Source organism: Plodia interpunctella, chromosome 2 (assembly GCF_027563975.2).
Source record: "Plodia interpunctella isolate USDA-ARS_2022_Savannah chromosome 2, ilPloInte3.2, whole genome shotgun sequence".
NCBI lineage: Eukaryota > Metazoa > Arthropoda > Insecta > Lepidoptera > Pyralidae > Plodia > Plodia interpunctella.
This window is the reverse complement of record NC_071295.1, coordinates 10426355-10445850: the sequence shown is the minus strand read 5'-3', so window position 1 is coordinate 10445850 and position 19496 is coordinate 10426355. Positions and strand designations below refer to the sequence as shown.

The following is a 19496-nucleotide window of genomic DNA, read 5'->3' as shown; positions in this document are numbered from 1 at the left end:
ACCTTACAGAATAAGAGACAATCTAAAATAAGTTCACTGTAAATAAAAACAACTGTTAAAATCACTACACAATTCTGAACCGAAACGCAGATATAGCCAATGTCTTAGTACAAATGAGCTCAGAAGTGTTAACATGGAGTTAGACACTAAATAGTGCTTTGGCTCTATCTAATTGGTCTAATTATGTTTCAGAGAAGATAAGGCAGAGATAAAGAGTATAATTCATCACTTTGGAGGTCATGATACTGTTCATCATGTAAAAATGAAACCTTACAATTGCAGTTTGTCATTGTCTCCACATGTTCCCGGTAGCTTTCGCGGCCGCAACGCTCCTAAACTCAGGATCAGCGTAAAAATTATTTCGAAGATAATATAATATTTTTGTTGAGGCGTGCAAAATTCAGAACAAGATTGCGATGTGATCGTAGCTTTGTTCTATTTACTTAGTTACAGTCGTGTGTTTGTATGGTAAATTTGTATTGACTTATTTTTATAAAAACACTAGCCATCCCGGCATCGCTCTGTTAAAAACATAATAAATTATAAACTTATATAAACTTTTCTTAGAAATCACACTATATAATGGTGAAAACCGTATAAAAATCCGTACAGTCGTTTCTGAGTTTATCGCGAACAGACGGACAGACAGACGCGGCAGAGGACTGTGTTTTATAATTATGTCAGGATAACCTAGTAGCGCCGCGTGCCGGTGCCGTGAGAGGCAGAGCTAATAAGATTATTATTACTCAATATTTGAGACGTTATTTTTTTTATTGACCAGTCAATTTATTCTCATTCGAGTATGATTTGCCAATTCATTTAATAACTCCGCATTAGTGCGCTGAATATATCAGAACTTATCGAGGGTCATAGCCAAAGAAAAAAGAAAATTAATTTTATCTATGGTAACAGCACGTATGCAGCCGTACTAGACAACATTTCTACTAAAATTAAACGTTTGCGTAAATTGTGTAACTCATATCCATTAATCATGGAATATCAAACAATAAAAAATACACTGAACTTTGTACCTTTTGTCATTCACTGTAATGCCAGCTTCACACTGTCGTCGCCGAACTCTGACACATGCCGACGCGAATGCGTGAATATTGCGTAGTTAGTATGAGCGCTTTTATTTACCACAATTAACAACCAGCAATGTATGCCGAATCCGCCAAAGTTTGGCGGCGTTTGGTGTGGAGTTGGCTAAAACTGTACAGTTAACGGACGTCAGCCTGAATCATGAGTTCTGGCGTAGAGGGAACTGTTAGTTAACTCAGTAATGTTTCACATGCGAAGTGGGTCGAGCGTTTGTCTCCGCGCGTCGTGAATTCAAGGTGATTTACTCTGTGATCAGTTCATCGATCGATAGTGCTGTTCTGTGTCGATAAATGACGTGATTGATGTGAGTATTGTTGAAGGAGATTTTGATTGCACATGTTTCCAATTTAGTCCCTGTATGTGGTAGGTATATGTTCATTTTGGCATGTGTTATGAGGTTCGTAACGTTGTTTTGTTAGACTTGGTTGTGATCTAATTCAGGAATCTTGAACACTTCTGATATGTTTACAAACACTTTATCGGTTATCTATAGATTAAGTTGTTAATTAAACAAAAAAACAAATGTCTTGCTTTGATTAAAAATATATAAAATTAAGCTGTGTACTTAATTAGATAATTATCAGGTCTTTCCTGTTTCCGCAAACTTTTGAGTCCGATACAAACAAATAAAAATTGAGTATTGTAATTATAGTAGACGAATACGGGTAAGTAAATACTGAGCTCTCCTTGAAACTAAGTAGAATACGCTAATCAGCTCAGCAATTTAATTGGCCAAGATAAACAGACGCGTAAGTACATACATCAACGAATATTAGATTGCTTATTTATAGTGAAAAACAAAGTATAAACCTCAACAGTAAAACGACATTTCAATCTAGATGTAAATACTTAACAGGACAGTTACGTCTCGTTTAAAATGCTTCGCTTTGCTGTTACATATTTTCGACATCTTTCCTACCATGATAGAAAGTACGCTATAGCAGGTACCTATGCTTGCTACAAATGTTACGTCTGGTCTATAAAATTCACAAAATACCTCTATAACGCTTTACGGATTAGTAAGTATTATGCCATCTCATGTGGATGTTATCTTTCGTAATACCTAATGCAGTGGCTTAGATGTTGGGCAATGACTAACCAATGATAATTTCCTCTTTTTCGCACTTGGATTTTCACAACATTAAACATGCTTCAGTATCTAGTTTTAACAATTGAGACTCAGGTTTTATTAATTTGATTAAAGTGAGATATACATTATTAATGAGAAATACTATTGTAAAAGGTCCACTGGCTGATACTATACATGATTTTTACGTCGATAATAACACGTGAGTGGCCCCAGTATTTTTCATTAAAATAAGATTTGAAGATATGTGGAAGTAGAATTTTAACTAAAAAAGTTGACCGAGAAGTTCGTGAAGTTTTTGACAAAGTTGCATGTTCACCGACCAAGCATTTAGGCTGGTATTTAAGGAGCTATCAGCCGCAATCACACGCCACCACAACAGTTTTATCAATTTCTTTTATTTCCTAGCGAAAAATAAAATAAATAGGTATCTTAACAGGGTCTGTGTTAACAGATTATGCCATACTAGATTAAGAATTTTAGTAGAACGTATTATAGTTTTATATAATACAATGTGGTTCCATTTGACTCAATGGATTTTGGCCACCATTTTCGGTGGCATAAAATTAGTCAAGGTCAATTTTTATTTTTTGCTAAGAAATAAAATGAATTGATAAAAATGTAATGGCGGCGCTGGTGTGCGGCTTTACAACACCTTAATAGTCCGATTCCGATTGTTTATTTTTTCAACGATGACAACGATAAAACATTTGAACGAATTGTTTACAAATTTACATTAAACAATTCGAAAGGATTACAAACAAAAAACGAAGTCACAGGTCATTGACGTATCAAGAAAGAATTATAAAAACTAAAATAATGATAATATAGTTTATATATAGTACTTACCTACTCTTTGGGAAGCCACAGGCAAAGCCGTTAGCCATTTATATATAAAAAAAACTTACTAATTTGAATATTCGTTCTATTGCTAATTTTTGCATAACATTTAGGTAAGTATGTACCTATGTAAGAAATCTTTAATTCCGTTTCTCCTAAAATTAGTTAGTGATATGAGAGATTAAGAGTCTTAATGGTAGCTGGGAGATTTTTAGCATGAAGTTCGCCATTTATTTATAAGTATTATTTTACTTGGACCAATAAAGTTTGACAAGTTTTTAATTATTGCTGATTAGTAACAAATCTGCTAGATGGAATTTAGTACACGGGTAGTGTAGGTATAATTTGGAATAGAAAATAGGAGCCATCCGCTAGCAGCAGCTCCTGGATGCGATTTCTGCGGGCAAAAATTTGTACACGAGATTATAGATATTTTTCTGCGGTTTTGGGTGTGTTTGCGCGTTTGTACATTTGTATTCATCTGACCAGAAATAGTAGGAAAGCAGACCTGGCTTAACGGATGAGGAAGCAACAAGGAAACCGTTCAGATAAGAGAGAGATTAAAATTTTTTTTTACTAAAATTGATTGAATCTGATCCTAGGTTAAAGTTCTATACAATGTTTGCCCTCCAACTAAAATTTGACGCCAAGATAACTGTTTTTATCTTATCCTTTCGATATGATACGAAGGTATGAAGATAGATCTTTAAGGCGGGTACTGTGTAAGTACATCTAGGTTGAGATTAGTGCGATAAGTGCAAAGTTCGAAAAAGGCATTATATTAAAAAATAATTTTATATAAGTATCTTTAAAATTAAGATTTTTGCACACTTCACCCCATCTTATTTTATTTAGTATTTACTTAGGTATTGTTTATTGGAAAGTTTTTGAAAAGTTTACAATATCGACTTGGAAATTTTTTCACACCAAATTTGGGTACAAATCATAAAAATCGAGGAATCTTAATACGTAATCATGTAGACGTAGTCAACACGAGTACATATCCTAATTCTAACTAATATTTTTAATGCTAAAGTAAGTGCTCAATAAATGTTAGGTACTTACTTCAATTTTGTGTAGTTTGAAGTATGGATATAGAGTATCTTTAATTCCGGAAAAATAATTGTTTCCGTGGAAAATTCACGCAGGTAAAACTGCGGTCTAATATTATTAGGAATATAATTCGATTATCTCGCATACTGTCAGTTGCATTTGGGGTTTTGACCCAAATAAAAGAAAAAAATAAATTTAAAAATTTTGAAATTTCAGTTGTGACCTTTTGGAATGTTCAGACCATGATTTTACAATCAGCAATTTATTATACTTATATCTGGGTATGGGACAAACACCAAACAATCTAGCTATCTTATATACGGATATGCTTGAAGGGGATTATACGTCAAAAACATTAATCATGGCAAACAAAAGTGATAAAGATTGAAAGAAGTAAACAGTTTATTTAATTCAGGTGTACAGAGTTGACGCATCGCCATGCCCGGGACAAAAGTTAATGAAGATTTGGTGAGGGAGCGAAAGAAATGTACCTTCGATGTTCAGGAGCTGATACACTTCATCGATGGGGGGGAACAGGGGACCAAGGACAGGAAGGAAGTTGGTAAGTGACAATTTGTTAGGGCGGGAACTCCTAGGCTTTCAGAGCGTACCTGCTCGATGTTTAAAATAATTTCGGATGTAATAAAAAAATGAAAAATAATTAACATAATGTTATTTTTTTTACATTGTGTAAATATTTTTTAAATTTAAAATACCATTTAATTAAACATGTACAGTTTAGAATTACCGTTCTTTATATCTATGGTTCCTATTATTTTATACCGTAGGTTTGTTTTGCTTTCTGCTCTTAGATTTTTGCAAATTCAAATAATCGCAATAGGTACGGTAAAAGCTGACTAAGTTCTAAGCACTGTTGTAATAATGTTAAGATCTTTGTAACAATTGGTTGGCGGAATAAATAATGTTAATATGGATTATTTTTGTTGATCAGTTTAAGTAATCTCATAAATATGAGCATTCCAATATTCCACTAATTCTACAATTAGATTTCTAACAATGAAATTGAAATTCTCAATGTCATAATATATGACAATTACATCGTCTTTTGGTAATAGTTTCTGCATAGAGACGATAACGTTTTGTACACGAACATTAAAACAGCTTGTCTATTTTATAAATAAGGTAGGTATTTAACATATGAATAATGAAAAATATCAATGAACATATACGTTATATGTAAAAGATATTAGTAGTTTAGTCTCCACTTTTAGCTGTCCTTTCGCTAATTCCTTATCGTGACGGGAATTAGCAGTTAGAATTTTTAAATGTGTGGAGCCCACAAACAGTTTGAATAGAAACAACGCGACGCGACGCGCGCTCCGTTCAGCGCGCTCCCCACCACCGCGCGAGTTGTGCCGTGATGCGAATTACGTGTGCAGTATCAATGTTGTACTATAAATATATGTAAATATTGTAAAATAAATTATTCTACTTCCATTCTTCTCATTGGAATTTTATTTCGAGTAGTCTAAGCACACTACAATTGGTGACCCCGAAAAAAGAAGAAATCTCATAAAAATGGAAAAGAAAGAAGAATTTTCTGACGCGTCCTCCTCTCCGGAAGCGGTTGCAAAGGAAGTGTCAACTATTTCTCTACAGTCAAGAATACCGCCGTTTTGGCGAGCCCAACCTAAGCTGTGGTTCGCACAATTTGAAGCCGTGGTATCTTCATACAAGACCAGTGAAGATCAAAAATATAATCTCGCTGTCGCCGTGTTAGAGAGAACAGACATCGAACAAGTGAGCGATATCATCTGCAATCCACCATCCACTGGAAAATATCTAGCGCTGAAGAAGAGACTATTGTCGGTGTACGAAGAATCCGAATCCAAGCAATTCCAAAAGCTGCTAGGAGGATTAGAGCTGGGAGAACAGAAACCTTCTCAACTTCTTCGTGTAATGCGAGATTTATCCGGAACAAAAGTCGCCGATGACGCCCTGAAAGTTCTGTGGATGGGACATTTGCCGTCGCAAGTACGAGCCGTGCTATCTGTCAGCACAGAATCCTCGCTCGACACCATGGCTACGATGGCAGACAAGATGATGGAGCACACAGAACAAGCGGTAGCAGAAGTCCGTGAAGATTCAACCCCTAGAAGCAGCAGCGAAACGCAAAACAACTTGCAATTTCAAGTCTTAAGCAAACAAATAGAAAAGCTTACACTTGAGATTGCCGCTCTCAAAGAAGGTCGGTCCAGATTTCGTGGTCGTCAACCCTTTAGAAACCCACGCCAGAACAGATCATCAACCAGATCGAAGTCGAGAAACGGAAGAAAACCAGGTGACCCAGAATGGGAATGCTCGTATCACTATCGCTTCGGTGATAAGGCCAGAAAATGCCAGTCACCCTGCGCTAGGCGACGGTCGGAAAACTAGAAGCAACATCGACGGTGGCGGGCGTTGGTGTTACTAAAGGGAGTAACCGCCTCTGCATCAGGGAGCTGAACACGAAAGAGCGTTTTCTCGTAGACACCGGCGCAGACATATCTGTATTAGCAGCGAAAAACAGAAACCAAACTCCGAGCAACACCTACAAGTTGTACGCAGCGAACAATACGCCGATACGAACCTACGGAGAGAAAACTATAAATCTCAACATAGGCCTTCGTCGCACATACAAATGGACATTCATCGTTGCAGACGTACAGACATCCATACTGGGCGCAGATTTCTTACGAAGTCACAAGTTACTCGTCGATCTACATCAAAAGAAGCTCATAGACAGCGTCACTGATTTGAAGATAGAAGTCATAGAAACAACAAGCAATCAGCCCACAGTATACATCATAGACCAAAATCACATATATCAAGATATCTTAAAAAAATATCCCGAAGTACTACGCCCGATGTCAGTGAAGGAACCAGCAAAACACAGCGTCACACATCACATCGAAACCGCCGGCCCCCCACTCTTCGCCCGGCCTCGACCCCTCCCACCCGACAAGTACAAAGCGGCCAAGATTGAATTTGAGAAAATGATGGAGATGGGTATTTGCCAACCATCCAAAAGTCCATGGGCGAGTCCATTACACGTCGTCACAAAGAAAAATGGCTCACTTCGTGTGTGTGGAGACTACAGAAGACTTAACGCCGTGACTGTACCCGATCGCTACCCCATACCGAGAATTCAAGACTTCACATACAGATTGCACAATAAGAAAATATTTACGAAATTAGATTTAAAAATGGCATATTATTGGATCCCAATTCGAGACGAAGATAAAGCAAAGACAGCCATCATTACACCGTTCGGACTCTTCGAATTCAACTGCATGACGTTTGGCCTACGAAACTCTAGCCAAACATTCCAAAGATTTATGCACGAGGTACTACGAGGCTTGGATGACATCGTCTACTCATTCATCGACGATTTATTAGTATTTTCAAATAATCCGGATGACCACAGAAGGCACGTAGAACTTGTCCTGGAACGCCTAAGTAAATATGGAGTATCGTTAAACATCGAGAAATGTGAATTCGGAAGAAACAAGATTGAATTCCTCGGTTATCAAGTCTCAGTGGAGGGGATAACACCGACCGAAGAGCGCACTCACGCCATCTCTAACTATCCGAAACCAAACACGGTGCAAGATCTTAGAAGATTTCTTGGCATGGTCAACTTCTATCGTGACTGCCTACCTCATCAAGCCGAACATCAACACGAATTAAACAAATACTTACATAACGCCAAGAAGAACGACAAGACACCGATAGTATGGACAACTGAAGCCGAAACAGCTTTCGATATATGCCGACAAAGCGTTCTCGAAGCTACTACGTTATCACATCCAGTACCCGGTGCACCGTTATCTTTGTTGACCGACGCGTCTGACTGCAGTTTGGGCGCAGTGCTACAGCAAAAAGAAAATGAAGTATGGAAACCACTCGCATTTTTCTCGAAGTCAATGAGCGAGACGCAACGGCGATACAGCGTGTACGATCGCGAATTACTAGCTATGTACACCGCTGTCAAACACCTACGACGTCTTATAGAGGGGAGCGAAGTGACCATTTACACCGATCACAAACCTCTAGTAAACGCCTTAACAAGACCGCCGAGCAACAGTGACACACCGAGAAGAGAGAGACAACTACATTATATCAGCCAGTTTTGTTCAAGAATCAAGTTCATACAAGGAGAAAAAAATCTAGCAGCCGATGCCATGTCACGCATAGAAGAAATAGATCTACTCACATGCATAGATTACGAAAAATTATCACAAGAACAGAAAAGAGATATCACCCTACAAGATTTGAAAAATCATCCGAAATTAACTTTTGCCGACACAATTCTGACAGGCGTCACTCAACCTATCACGTACGAGACATCGACAGGGAAAAATCGACTGTATCTACCACAAGCTTTTCGTTATGCCGCTTTCAAAGCGCAACACGAATTAAGCCATCCAGGAATACGCACGACGAGAAGAATAATGACTTCAAAATATTTTTGGCCGTCTATAAACAAGGACGTCGGAACATGGGCCAAATCCTGCATTGGTTGTCAGCGTGCGAAGATTCATAGACATGTCGTCAGTCCCTTAGGCGAGTTTTCACCGGCAAGAAGATTTGAACATGTACATACAGACATCGTTGGACCTCTACCGATCTCGCAGGGATACCGCTACCTCGTCACAATCATCGATCGCAACACGAACTGGATGGAAGCGATACCGGTCAAAGAAATCACCGCCGAGATTGTTGCTCAAGCAGTCTATGAAGGATGGATATCGAGATTTGGATGTCCTTTACGAATCACCACGGACCAAGGACGGCAATTCGAGTCATCATTGTTCAATGCACTAATGAAGAAATGTGGCATAAGGCGCATAAGAACTACAGCCTATCATCCTCAAGCCAACGGAAAAGTGGAAAGATTCCATCGCACATTGAAGGCGGCATTGATGGCAAGAGAGGCCAGTACAAGGTGGATAGAAGATTTACCTACAGTTTTGCTTGGCATACGCACTGCACTACGTGACGACAACACTAGTCCTGCACTGATGACGTATGGTTCTACGCTACGAGTCCCGTTCGATTTCTTTGTACCTACAAAGTCAAAGAATGAAGACGCCCAATTCATCCGCCAGTTCACAGAAACAATGTCAACTCTATCACCTGTACAGAGAATAATCGCATCGAGTAAGAACCTCTTCGTATATAAGGAATTATCAACATGCAGTCATGTATTCGTCCGCAATGACACTGTGAGAAGCCCCTTGATAGCGCCATATGACGGTCCATACAGAGTGATAGAGCGAAACAACAAATATTTCAAGATTGAATTGCCACTTCGAGCATCCAATATATCCATAGATCGACTCAAACCGGCACACATAATCAAGCAAGATGACGACGTAGCGGCAAACGCGCAACCGAGCCATCCCCACTCCTCGAAACCCGCACCAGCAACGAGTACATCTCAGCGCTCACTATCTGCTCACACGCCGAGTGCGCCGCAACCACGTATTGTCAAGCCGGGAAAACAGGAAACAACAACTATGCCGAAGATATCAAGACATGGAAGAGTAATCAAACCTTGTGTACGCTTCGCTTGAAGGGGGATAATGTGGAGCCCACAAACAGTTTGAATAGAAACAACGCGACGCGACGCGCGCTCCGTTCAGCGCGCTCCCCACCACCGCGCGAGTTGTGCCGTGATGCGAATTACGTGTGCAGTATCAATGTTGTACTATAAATATATGTAAATATTGTAAAATAAATTATTCTACTTCCATTCTTCTCATTGGAATTTTATTTCGAGTAGTCTAAGCACACTACAAATGGATGATTTGTATTTGCATAGTAACTTGTCTATGCGGATTATTGCTTTCTCTTAGCTACTTTACAAACGATATAATTTGAAGTATTTTATGCCAAAATTCACAAGGGAGTTGTGCATCTTCATTGTATATATAGCTATATCCTAAAACCTATGCGCCTTTTTTGAGTAATGTTTGAAAAAGAAAAATATTTCCTGATAGTAAAAGTAAATATGAATACAATACATAATGCTTTGTAGAAAACATGGTGCTGAGCGTAAAAGAGCTCAAAGACGACGTACCAGAGGAGTACCTGAGCCACAAGGAACGCTATGAGAACGCGGTGCGCAAGACCTGCATCATGGTGGATCTGCTGAAGGAGCATGCGATGCGACATTCCTCCTTCGATGCATACAAGTGAGTATTTGTCCGTGAACTAAGACAAGCACGAAACATAGGTACACACACAAATTACAAATACAAGAATGATATATCCGATCGGATTACTGGACTCTTGAAAAAAACCGCAAATAAAAACCTCTAAGCAAAACGGTTTTGTTAACGTTAACATCATTTTTGTTTCTACTGTGGTGAAACTCAAAGATGACATACCAGAAAGATCTCTTTCGATGCTAAGAAGCGACTCATTATAACTTCATTTTTTGCGAAACAAAGACAGGCAAATGGCATTTTTCTAAAATGTATCTGTGTCCATCCCTTAATATACGAAGGGGAGAGAGATATTTACTTTTAGACCGGGATCAGTGGATATAGATATAGAGTGCACGAGTCCCCAAAAAGTTATCTTCACCGAAAGGAATCTAGTCTTGTGTATCTTAGACGAGCGGTAACTAGGTACACAATAACTATTGTTTATTCTCACTTATCGAGTGGTTGATACGCTGGTGTTTTTTTTAGAATATAATTGTTTATTGAAATATCGCAGACTATATTAATGCAAAAAAAATGGTTGCCTGTAAAGTCGGTTTTACGGGCGAAGATTTTACGTGACAACGTCTTTTTACGCGCGCGGCAGACCGATCATAGTTGAGTGGGAGAGAGACGCAAGGCATTCGGCGGGCCTCTCTCTCGTTCGGTGACTCATCGTAACGTTACCGGGCGTTACACTTTTTCATAAGTGACTCCCAGCCGCAACCTAATTTAAGACGTTGTCACGTCAAAATTATGTTTTATGTTTTTAGTAGTATAACTAATCAGAGTTAAATATAATTACGAGTAGACAAAATACTGGTATTTACGAAGATCACATTTTTAGTAATAATTAATCGATCTAGTTCTGTTGGCAACATCAATTTAAAGTAATTAGTAGTTATTAGGTGCCGAAATCGTTGAATTATGTTCTTTTTATAAGTATACTGTCTTTCTTATCAGGTCACTAGTTCCTTGACACGAAGTAGATATCGATTTTCGATAGCAAAGTCTAACTTGATTGTAAACAAATGCAATTATAATCTTTAATTATAATCAACTATATCAAAATATTTCGGATAGGCCTACAAAATTTATCTAGTAAATAGTTGTGTCTCCTCTTTTATTGTATGTGTATCAGCTAGCTTTTTATGTTTAGGCACTTAGGTATAACTATGTACTTAGTACGTGTCTATCTAGTTAGTATCTATCTAGACATAGATGCTAGAAAACGTTCAGCCTTTGGTCGAACGTGATTTAGCATACAGCCGTAAGTTATTGAAAGGTTTATCCGTCGATTAAGGGACAGAATGCCTTGCCTGATTCATTATAACTCGAAGTCTCTTACTGAATCAAATTATCCAATTTAATTGGTTTTTATTGCTCCAAGTATCTATAATGATTGACTTCTTACCTAGTATATAGGTATTCAAGACTTCAAGGCTGTCTTTCGCTCACGACTAATACGCGTGTGAAAATACCGTTTTTCCCGTTCCCGTGGGAAGACTGGGGTCTCTTGTTATCTCGACAAGGGGTTGAATAGGAACCAGATTATTTTCGAAATTTGAAAATTAATAATTAGGATTCGAACCTTTCGTTCTATATTTCATATTCGTATATACATATAAGATCCACATTTGTCAATTGACGTCTTTGAGGAACAAACTGCGGTAAAAGTAAACATTTGACGTCAATAACTACTATTTGGATTCTGTAAATGATACTTATTTCCAGACCATCAAATATGTACCGCGTCCAGTGCGCTATAGTGAAGGACGTGTCTCCGTTCCTGCTGCATATGGGTATGTTCGTGCCCACTATCCTGGGGCAGGCTTCGGACGAGCAGCTCTCAGAGTGGCTGCCGAAGGCGCTGTCGATGCAGATCTTGGGAACTTACGCACAGGTAAACTATTTATAACAACTGCTGGCCTACCATCAACTCAGTTCAATTTAGGAACCGAAATGAATCGCATTCATACAAAAAAATAAGTCGATAGTACGAATTTGCGATGCAGATCAGTTTAGGTCGCAAAGTGGATCGCGTTAAGCTCACTATCCTGGGGCAATCCTCAGATAGGTAGCTCTTGGAGTGGCTGTTAAAAGTCAATGTAGATCTCGAGGCTGCCAATACACAAGTGCGTAGGTAGTAGAATAACAAATATTCTATGTGATGACTTTAATGTTTTATTTTCCAGACTGAACTTGGCCATGGCACATTCCTCAGAGGTTTGGAGACTACCGCCACCTATGACCCCAGCACAGAGGAGTTTGTCTTGGATACTCCCACCATTACCGGCTACAAGTGGTGGCCTGGTGGATGTAAGTCATCCAATATACATTTAATAGTTTCCAATGACACCCTTTGAAAGTTGGATGGCAGACGGATTAGTGGTTCGTCCGTCCATCGTCTTCTTTCTTCATGGATATTCGTATTATATACGATATTTACCAAGAAAGTGAATAGTTTATAAAATAATCTAACCTTTATTGATCAGCGAAACGATTTCTTCTGAAGAGGCTGATAAATTCAAGTGGTAATTATCATCAACTGAATTGAATTTATTATAAACTTTTTTAGTGGCCCACACTGCTAACCACTGCATAGTGGTCGCCCAGCTGTTCACGCAAGGGAAATGCTACGGGGTGCACCCCTTCTTCGTCCAGATCAGGGATCAGGAAACCCATATGCCTTTGCCTGGAGTAAAGGTTGGAGAGATTGGACCCAAGTTGGGATTCTCAACTGCTAACAATGGTTTCTTGGGCTTTGAGAAGGTTAGGATACCCAGAGAGAGCATGCTGATGAAGAACGCTCAAGTTTTGAAGGTAAGAAAGTAGAAAAGAAGTGTAATTCTGTTTTAACTTCCTTCGTAACTAGTACTAGTGATTATTTCAAATATTAAACCAGCGAGACGAATAAACTCATTCGTTTATGCAAGCACGCCTTGCATTAATTAAATATTGTATATTGATATCCATCCATAAACAATGCTCAGCAGTGGAATCATTAGAATGACAGCAGACGGAACTAAAACCGCCATCTGCCCCGTGGCGTAGGCAGTGGACACCACTCCCGTCCGTTTTCTAGGGGTGCTGGGTTCGAATCCCGTCGCGAACAAATATTCCTATTTGTGACACAGTTTCCAGTGTTGTGCAGTTTCTGTGTCTCTTTCCATCGGATCCACGATTCTAGCTTAGTTCTTAGTGGGGCCGTTGAGTGTTGGTTGTCATTTATAATGAACGTGTTGGTTGTAATTTAAATGTACTTCGAAAAAACTTACCAATGTTATCTCGGATTTGATTTGATCAATGGAATTTGCACATTCAATTCAATCGCAATAATTAGAATTCGTTTATTTTTATAATTTTCAGCGTATTCGTATGTGGACAGTTACGCCTCCAGAATATATAATTCGGTATAATTGTTTTTTAGAACATTGTAATATGATTGTTTATATTCATATCACGTGAATTCTTTTCTGGTTACAAACACGTGATGGCTACATACTTCGTAATCGTGTTTCCTTCGCGAGTACCTATCTGTTGCAATTTCGTAAAAGCGGTTTGCAATTTCCACTTGAGAAACGACCAAGGGTCATCTATAAAGACTTTATGGGTATAATCGCTGAGAAAATAATTACTTAGCCTTTGAATGAATGCAGCTATTATATTCTAAGTATCCAATTAGAATGATTTTCTTTCTGTGGAAAAATACAGTGATTTTAAATATGTTTTGTTTTGTTTTTATTGAATTTTTAGTGAGTAATTTTTGATCGACGTATTTAGGATGTACACATGTTTTATTTATTTCTAACTAATATATTTCTTTATTGTTATTCTCTATATATTTCTCTTATCTATATATTCTTCTTATATCTATATATTTCTCTATTATTATATTAATTAATTAATTCGTTGTAATTATTTAAACGTTGTATTTAATTTTAAGAACACAGCGCCTAATATAACAGACTATTCATCTACAATCAACTCCTACGTGAATCACGTAGTTTCCGGATAAAAGTGTTATATGTGTTAATCTAAGGTAATAGCTATTTCAATACCAAATTTCATAAATATTGGCCCGTTCGTTTGAGCGTGAAGAAGTAACAAATATAATTACAAACTTTCGCCTTTAATTTGATAAAATAAAAGTACCTAGGTATAGTTAGTTCCAGTAAAGAACATTTTGGAAATCGGTTAAGAGTAGTATGATGAAGTATTATTATATTGCTAGCTGCGCCCCGGAGCTTCGCGCCCGTGAGAATTCTGGGATAAAAAGTACCCTATGTGTTATTACAGATTATATTCTACCCTTGTACCAAATTTCATAACAATTCGTCCAGTAGATTTTGCGTGAAAGAGTAACAAACACACACTAACGCATACATCCTCACAAACTTTCGCATTTATAATGTCAGTAGGATAGGATATATCGTTTTGACATATACTTTTTTATCTAGGTATTTATTTCCCACTGCTGGACAAAGATCTCCAGAATTAATAATAACGATTAATTTCAGTAGGTATTATGTAAGTTAAAACTCAGGGTGACAAGTAAATTTAAAAATTCAAGATTAGGCGTGACTGGTAAATTTGTAACAATGATCTTTCAACCCGTTTGTTATAAAATTAAATTGCAGTTAGGTATTTATTACTAGTCATTGCGAGCTAAATGTGGTTTGGTATTGAGTAATTTGGTCTGACAACTAGGGATGCCGACCACCGTGCAAAGTGGAAACAATAAAGGAAAGCGGATCCTGGGCTCCGACGCTCAACAACTGAGGAAATAACTAGGAAAACGCTCACATGAGATAGAGAGTGGTATTATATCAGTCATTGCGAAGTCAATGTCAGTACATTGAGCTTGTAATGCCTGGATTTGAGCAAATTGACAGCTCATAATCTAAACAGTTGTTGTGTTGATAAAATATGTATATTAATGCAATATGCAAAGGATTCTCAAGTTTAGTATTCAAGGACAAAGGCAAATAAGTCGTCTATTTGGACGACTCTGAAATTAGTTATTGTACGGTTTGATATCGATGTATGATTATTATATCCAAAAAAAACTCACGCTTGCAGTAACATTAAGTATATTTTAGAAATTAAGATTGACATTATTATGCAATTGGAAATTCCCAGTCTCTACTAAGAAAACAGGTGTATATCAGGTGTGTAAAATTATACATTTTGAAGGTATGTCTTTAATCGAATCCCGATCAGAAAGTCTAAGAAGCAAAACGTCCAACAACGCGAAACGTCTAATGAGCAATCTGCCCAGCTAGCTAATCGCCTATGCAGCAAAACGTCTAGTTATCAATAAGTCTATATAACAAAAAGCCTATTTAGGAAATCGTCAATTTCTCAAAATGTTTAACAACACACTTAACAACACAAGTAAATGTAAAAGGTAAACGTGACACCAAGCATTACATACATACAAACTCCACAGACGTACAAAGTTCTTGATGAGCGATTAGCTAGCTAGGCAGATTGCTTATTAGACGTTTCGCTTTGCTTGCTACTTAGAGTTTCTGATCGGGAGGGCTTTAATCAATGTGGAAGATCTCACAGCTTATCTTATTTTTTTTACAGGATGGCACATACATGAAATCGAAGAATGACAAGCTGGCGTACGGAACCATGGTACTGATCCGGGTGATGATAGTCACGGATGCAGCGTATGAGATCTCCAGAGCGGCAACCATCGCCGTCCGATATTCGGCCGTGCGACACCAGTCTAAACCTAAACCTGAGTGAGGGTGCTTTTCTATACCTTTTAGACAATGTAGAAAGTTATGGCAAAATAATCTATTGGCACAATTGCCTAGAAATTCGTTGTCTATGTTACATTCCACGTTCTGGTCACAATTCTCCAGCGATGAGGAATATGACTCTGGGCTGGTGTTGGGAGATATCAGGAAAACCAGGAGATGTGGGGCTTCTCTGTGCGATTGTGGTGCTGTCCGATCAATGGCTTTAACTTCAGTCATGCCCTAATTCATTTGCATTTTTCAGCAAACCCGAGCCTCAGGTCATAGACTACGTGACACAGCAGCACAAGCTCTTCATCTCAATCGCCACTAGCCATGCCTTCAGAATGACTGGAACGTGGCTTTGGGACAGTTACTCCAAGGTTGTTCACGACATGAACAAAGGAAACCTGGATCAACTGCCAGAGGTATTACATATTTTTCTTGAAAGAACTGAATTTAATAGATCAGCTTCGATTCTCTTCTTTCATCTGCATCAAGATTAATCAAGCATATAAAGTATTCGATAGTTGGCTAGGACAGCTACTTAATGTGAGGTTATCAAGACGTGGATGAAGGACATTTGGATGAACTGCCACAGTGTGAACAAAATATATTTAAGTAGGGATTCTCTCATAAAGGCAAACATTGATTCTTCCAGCTCCACGCCTTAGCGTGCTGCCTCAAGGCCGTTTGCAGTCGCGATGCAGGCATCTGCGTGGAGCAGCTCAGGATGGCGTGTGGCGGTCACGGCTACATGCAGTCCTCCAACCTGCCCTGCATCTACGGGCTGGTCACAGCCACAGTCACTTATGAGGGAGAGTACACTGTCATGCAGCTGCAAACTGCTAGGTATGAAAAAATATTTCGTTGCTCTATTTATAAAAAAAATACTTATTGGAGAATTTGAGGCCTATGAGTATGGTACGTTAAAATCGATATTGATCGATAATTATTGAATTACATTTGTTGGTATAAAAAATAAATTTAATGTATTGTTCAGTGTTCAAAAACATAAACTGATTTTTGCTGGAGGATTGGCTTGATTGTTGATGATAGGAGATGTACTGATTTACAGATTTCAGATAAAGTCAACGTGATACTTTTCAGATATTTGATAAAAGCATGGAAGCAAGCGGTGGAGGGCCAGGGGGGGCTGACGCCGACGGTAGCGTACATGCTCCCATTCTTTAAAAACAAGACGCCCAAGTGGAAGAACAATGCTGACGGAATTATCGCTGGTTTCCAAGCGGTCGCTGCTGGGTAATCTTTACTTATTTAATGTTTTGTTAAGCTAGTAGGCAAACAAATATCAGTAGTTCTTGCTTACCAGACAACTTGCTTACAAAACCAATGACGAGTCATTGTCGTTGCTTACTTACTGGATTCTTTTCTTGAACACTCCAATTTTATTTATTTATGGAACAAAACAGCAAATGAAATAAATGTACATAATCCGCCAAACTGTGAAACAAAAACTGTGTAACTGTGTTGTCGAACCATTTCGGGAACACCGTTGAGGCTTTATTTCACATTTTGAAAACGATTGAGAGCAAACCGTCGAAGTCATAGGGAATATTATTAGAGATGATTTCAAATTAACGAAAGATTTATTATTATTTGTAAGCTGGGTACCTGTATTTTTATAACTTATTACAAATTAAAATGATAATGTTTAATAAACAATCAACCTTAACAGTGTTCCAAATAAAGTAATACGTAGTGCATATATAAATAAATTTTCGTTATTATTTATTTTACAACCACCAGGCTTCTTGATGTAGATTTTTGTTAAAATATAAGTCTATGATTTCAGTAAGGTGAAGGCAGCGTACGAGGCCATTCAGAGGTACGAGAAGTCGGGCAGCGATTACGAAGATGCCTGGAACTTGGCATCCGTGCAGCTTGTCAACGCTAGTGAGGTATGTTCGTAATTACTTATGTTAGGCTTAACTCCTGTTGTCTCGATATTTTCCGAACACCAATAGCAAGACATGGTTACACAATCACATAAAATCAAGTCTGATACTTTCAAAATAAAATTTTTCTTTTCCAGGCTCACTGTCGCGCGATCATTTGCGAAGTGTTCTGGAAGGAAGTCCAGCGTTTCGCGCCCACACTGTCGACCAATTTGGCTGCGGTGCTGCAGCAGCTGGCTGAGTTATACCTGGTGTACTGGACGTTGGAGAAGTCTGGAGATCTTCTAGTGGTTAGTCCTATATTTAGATTGGGTTATATATTAATTCTTTATTGCACAATTTACATTTGTATATGTATTTCAGGCAGCCTTTGCAATACTGTTTTCTTTGAAGAGTAAATATTTTCTCCTATTTTATATTGCTTCCCGCTATAAATGTGAAATGAAATGTGTATTTCGAGGAATAATTTTAAGATCATAAGTGCCAATGCCATTCAAACCTGAAAGGCGTATTCACCTGAAATATGTTTTTGTAAGAGCAGAACATGGATTTAGTAAGTACTCTTACTAATTGCATGGAGCAAAACAATAAATGTCACTGTATTTGTTTCAGTATTCTTCAATATCCAAGAACGATCTGGCAATAATGCAGCAGAGGTACGAGCAGCTACTGGGACTAATCAGACCCAATGCTGTGAGTCTGGTGGATGCATTCGATATCAGGGATGAGGTAAACATAGCTCTTTACAATTACTAATTGGCTTGTTGAATGTGTTATCACTGATTGCTAACTCTATCGTAAGCAAGAAATCTACCATTTCTTGGGCTGGGCCAATACTACTCTGTCAATATATTTTTTACAGATTTTGAATTCAACATTGGGTGCGTACGACGGTAACGTGTACGAGCGGCTGATGGCCGAGGCTCTGAAGAGCCCGCTCAACGCGAAACCTGTCGACGACAGCTTCCACAAGTACCTCAAGCCCTTCATGGCCAAAGCCAAACTGTGATTTATATTCTAGATAGGAGAATTGGTTAATGGATATTATTATAATTGTAAATAAATTATATTTTTTACTTGTTTATATTTTTGTTTTTAGCTATGGATCACCTGAAACAAAATATTGGAAACAGTTCTAACCCATAAATATGAATCTATGGAAATAACTATACGAGTAGCTAGGAGTGATTGCAATGAACATTATCAATTTATCATTGTTTGTCTTATTTTAATTTACTTTTATAACCTGTTGTCATAAAAACGCAAAAATTGCACGTCGTTGTTGTTTTGATAAGACCGAAATACATAAAAAACAAATTAAGACTTAAATTGATATAAAAACTCAACGATAACTAATATACTACCTACAATGCAATAAAAGATATACTTTAAATAATGTGCCTACCATATTTTGAACCAAATCCTCGAATAGACAAATAATCAAGATCCAGTAACGTCTGATAAAATATCACGACAATACAGGATAGTCGGTGTCAAGGTTCGTGAAACACGAAACCTACATTTTGTTTTG

General features: G+C 38.0%; 1 protein-coding gene across 2 annotated transcripts; it reads left to right on the top strand.

Moving 5' to 3' along the window:
• Nucleotides 1-1252: 1252 nt before the first annotated feature.
• Nucleotides 1253-19047, top strand: LOC128676437 (probable peroxisomal acyl-coenzyme A oxidase 1). Of its 2 annotated transcripts, none has more exons than XM_053756555.2 (14): nt 1253-1337; nt 4497-4643; nt 10125-10281; nt 12028-12196; nt 12489-12612; nt 12872-13116; nt 15889-16049; nt 16312-16474; nt 16708-16898; nt 17157-17309; nt 17863-17968; nt 18103-18255; nt 18578-18694; nt 18828-19047. In XM_053756555.2, the coding sequence occupies exons 2-14, from the start codon at nt 4520-4522 to the stop codon at nt 18972-18974; spliced, it is 2010 nt and encodes a 669-aa protein (XP_053612530.1). In that variant the 5' UTR covers nt 1253-1337; nt 4497-4519; the 3' UTR covers nt 18975-19047. The 2 variants fall into 2 exon arrangements, with proteins under 2 accessions (XP_053612530.1, XP_053612522.1); XM_053756547.2 differs by having other exon boundaries at nt 1258-1405.
• Nucleotides 19048-19496: the final 449 nt, after the last annotated feature.